Source organism: Limulus polyphemus, unplaced genomic scaffold (genome assembly GCF_000517525.1).
Source record: "Limulus polyphemus unplaced genomic scaffold, Limulus_polyphemus-2.1.2 Scaffold4508, whole genome shotgun sequence".
NCBI lineage: Eukaryota > Metazoa > Arthropoda > Merostomata > Xiphosura > Limulidae > Limulus > Limulus polyphemus.
This window is the reverse complement of record NW_013670118.1, coordinates 20,253-22,715: the sequence shown is the minus strand read 5'-3', so window position 1 is coordinate 22,715 and position 2,463 is coordinate 20,253. Positions and strand designations below refer to the sequence as shown.

The 2,463-nt window shown below is 42.9% G+C and overlaps 1 protein-coding gene across 2 annotated transcripts in view; it reads right to left on the bottom strand.

Moving 5' to 3' along the window:
* The window catches only part of LOC106471271 (octopamine receptor beta-1R-like), a 30,308-nt gene extending 27,857 nt beyond the window's left edge, over positions 1–2,451 (bottom strand). For both annotated transcript variants that reach the window (XM_013931863.2, XM_022399876.1), the window contains exon 1: positions 550–2,451. In XM_013931863.2, coding sequence (XP_013787317.1) covers positions 678–1,937 — 1,260 coding nt within the window. In that variant the 5' untranslated portion in view covers positions 1,938–2,451 and the 3' untranslated portion in view covers positions 550–677. The remainder of the gene's footprint in view (positions 1–549) is intronic.
* Between the last annotated feature and the right edge of the window lie 12 nt (positions 2,452–2,463).

The following is a 2,463-nucleotide window of genomic DNA, read 5'->3' as shown; positions in this document are numbered from 1 at the left end:
GGTACTTGAGGTGAGAATGTCATTGTTACAGTACTTGAGGTGAGAATGTCATTGTTACAGTACTTGAAATTAGAATGCCATTGTAATGGTACTTGAGGTGAGAATGTCATTGTTACAGTACTTGAGGTGAGAATGTCATTGTTACAGTACTTGAAATTAGAATGTCATTGTTATAGTACTGGAGGTGAGAATGTCATTGTTACAGTACTGGAGGTGAGAATGTCATTGTTACAGTACTTGAAATTAGAATGTCATTGTTACAGTACTGGAGGTGAGAATGTCATTGTTACAGTACTTGAGGTGAGAATGTCATTGTTACAGTACTGAAGATGGGGAATGTCATTGTTACAGTACTTGAAATTAGAATGTCATTGTTACAGTACTGAAGATGAAAGTATTTTTTTCAAGATAAAGGTGTTTTCAACATGAGCCAGACATTCTACATTGTTATCAACTAATAAATCAGTATTTATAATTTTACGAACCAGTGTATTTGAAACGTCTAGTGTCTAAATAAAGGTTAAAAACAAGATATTTTTATACACTCACCCTGAATACTGTTGGACTTCTACTGGAACACACGTGGAAGTCTAAGTTTTCTGCACACATAACTATAAATACACTTAAATACGAAGCTATTGCTTTTAAGAAAACGTTTTATTCTAGCGTTCTGTATTTCAGACATGGGTGCATTCAATGTTGCAGACATTACTCTGTCTACGGATCATTTTCCACTTTGGCCAATGACACTTGTTTGGCCAATGACACTTGCAAGACGCTGATTGTAGCGTTTCTTTGAACGCTTCTCGAAAGTCTTTATTGAAGTAAGCGTAAATGATTGGATTGAGACAGGAGTTGAAGTAACCAATCCAGAAGAGAGTGTCCACTAGAGTCCCGGGAGTGAAGCACTTCTCCCCACAAAGCGTTACCGACACGTACCACAGAAAGAAGGGCAACCAGCACAGGATAAAAGCCCCCATGATGATCCCCAGGGTCTTGGCCGCTTTGTGCTCTCGTTTCATCTTATTTATTGCTCGTTTCGTGGGGGTTGAGCGGCCGTTTTCTGATTCGTCCACACACGAGGTCCGGTGGAGGGGTGGAGCCAGCAAGTTGGTAGAAGCCGTCTGGTCAGAGCTGAACCGGGCGTTCGTGTCCGTACTGTTTCGGGCGCTACTCGGAGGTACATACGCTGGCTGCGACCTACACAGCATCTTCTCCTGCCGGGTGGCTTCCATGTAGATCTTCCAGTACGTGAACACCATGATGAAGCAGGGGATCCAGAAGGAGACGCTGGACGAGACGATGGCGTAAGGTTTATTGACGATAAATTCGCAGGTGTGGGGGTTCAGCTGTTGATACTCGAGGTTTTCTGCGGTGGTGTACCATCCTAGGAATATCGGGATGAAAGAAATCAGACCCGCGGACACCCACACACAGGTGAGCATGATGTAAACTCGGACATTGGTCATTTTCAGCGGGTACTCTAGCGGTCTTATTATTGCGTAATATCTGTCTACACTGATACAGCAAAGGTGCATTATGGAGGCTGTGGAGAAAAGGACATCGCACGAGTTCCACAATTTGCACGTGGTCTGGTCGAAGATCCATCTCCCAGCAATAGTTAGACTAGCATTGAATGACATAGCAACTAAAGCGACCAAGGTATCGGCAAAGGCTAACGATACGATGAAATAGTTCGTCGCCAGATGGAGCCTACGGTGTCGGTAAACGCTAACGATAACCAGCATGTTTCCAAAGACAGCACACAATATAATAGCGCACATAACAAGGGACTTGGCCACGGTAGTAGCCACTGCATCCCAGGAATACTCCTCCAAAAATAAAGTATCATTATGAGGTTCGCCCTCTCCCTGGGGGTGGAAAGTAGAATTTCCTACCTCTGACGAATGTCCGCGATCAATAGCCGAGTCTGTCATTTTTAGGTTTGAGATACCCTGAGGTGCGAAGTAATATTATTACTGGAGAGCAGTTGGTTAAAAATCACTTTCAAGACGAGGGGTATCTTAGTTAAAATAGAAAGTCAGGACATCCTCCAGATAGTAAGAGAAACTGGAGTTTTCTGGTTCACCAGAGATTGACATGCTGGTGACATATTATATATATGGTTTATATATATATTGGAGTATCCTTGTTACAGTACTGGAGTTGATAACGTTCTTATTACAGTGCTGAATGTCTCCTTGCTACGGTACTGAAGGTGAAAATGTCTCCTTGTTATAGCACTGGAGGTGAGAGTGTTTCGTTGTTACAGTACTTGAGGTGAGAATGTCTCCTTGTTACAGTGCTGGAAGTGAGAATGTCTCCTTGTTACAATACTGGAGGTGAGAATGTCTCCTTGTTACAGTGCTGGAAGTGAGAATGTCTCCTTGTTACAATACTGGAGGTGAGAATGTCTCCTTGTTACAGTACTTGAGGAGAGAATGTCTCCTTGTTACAATACTG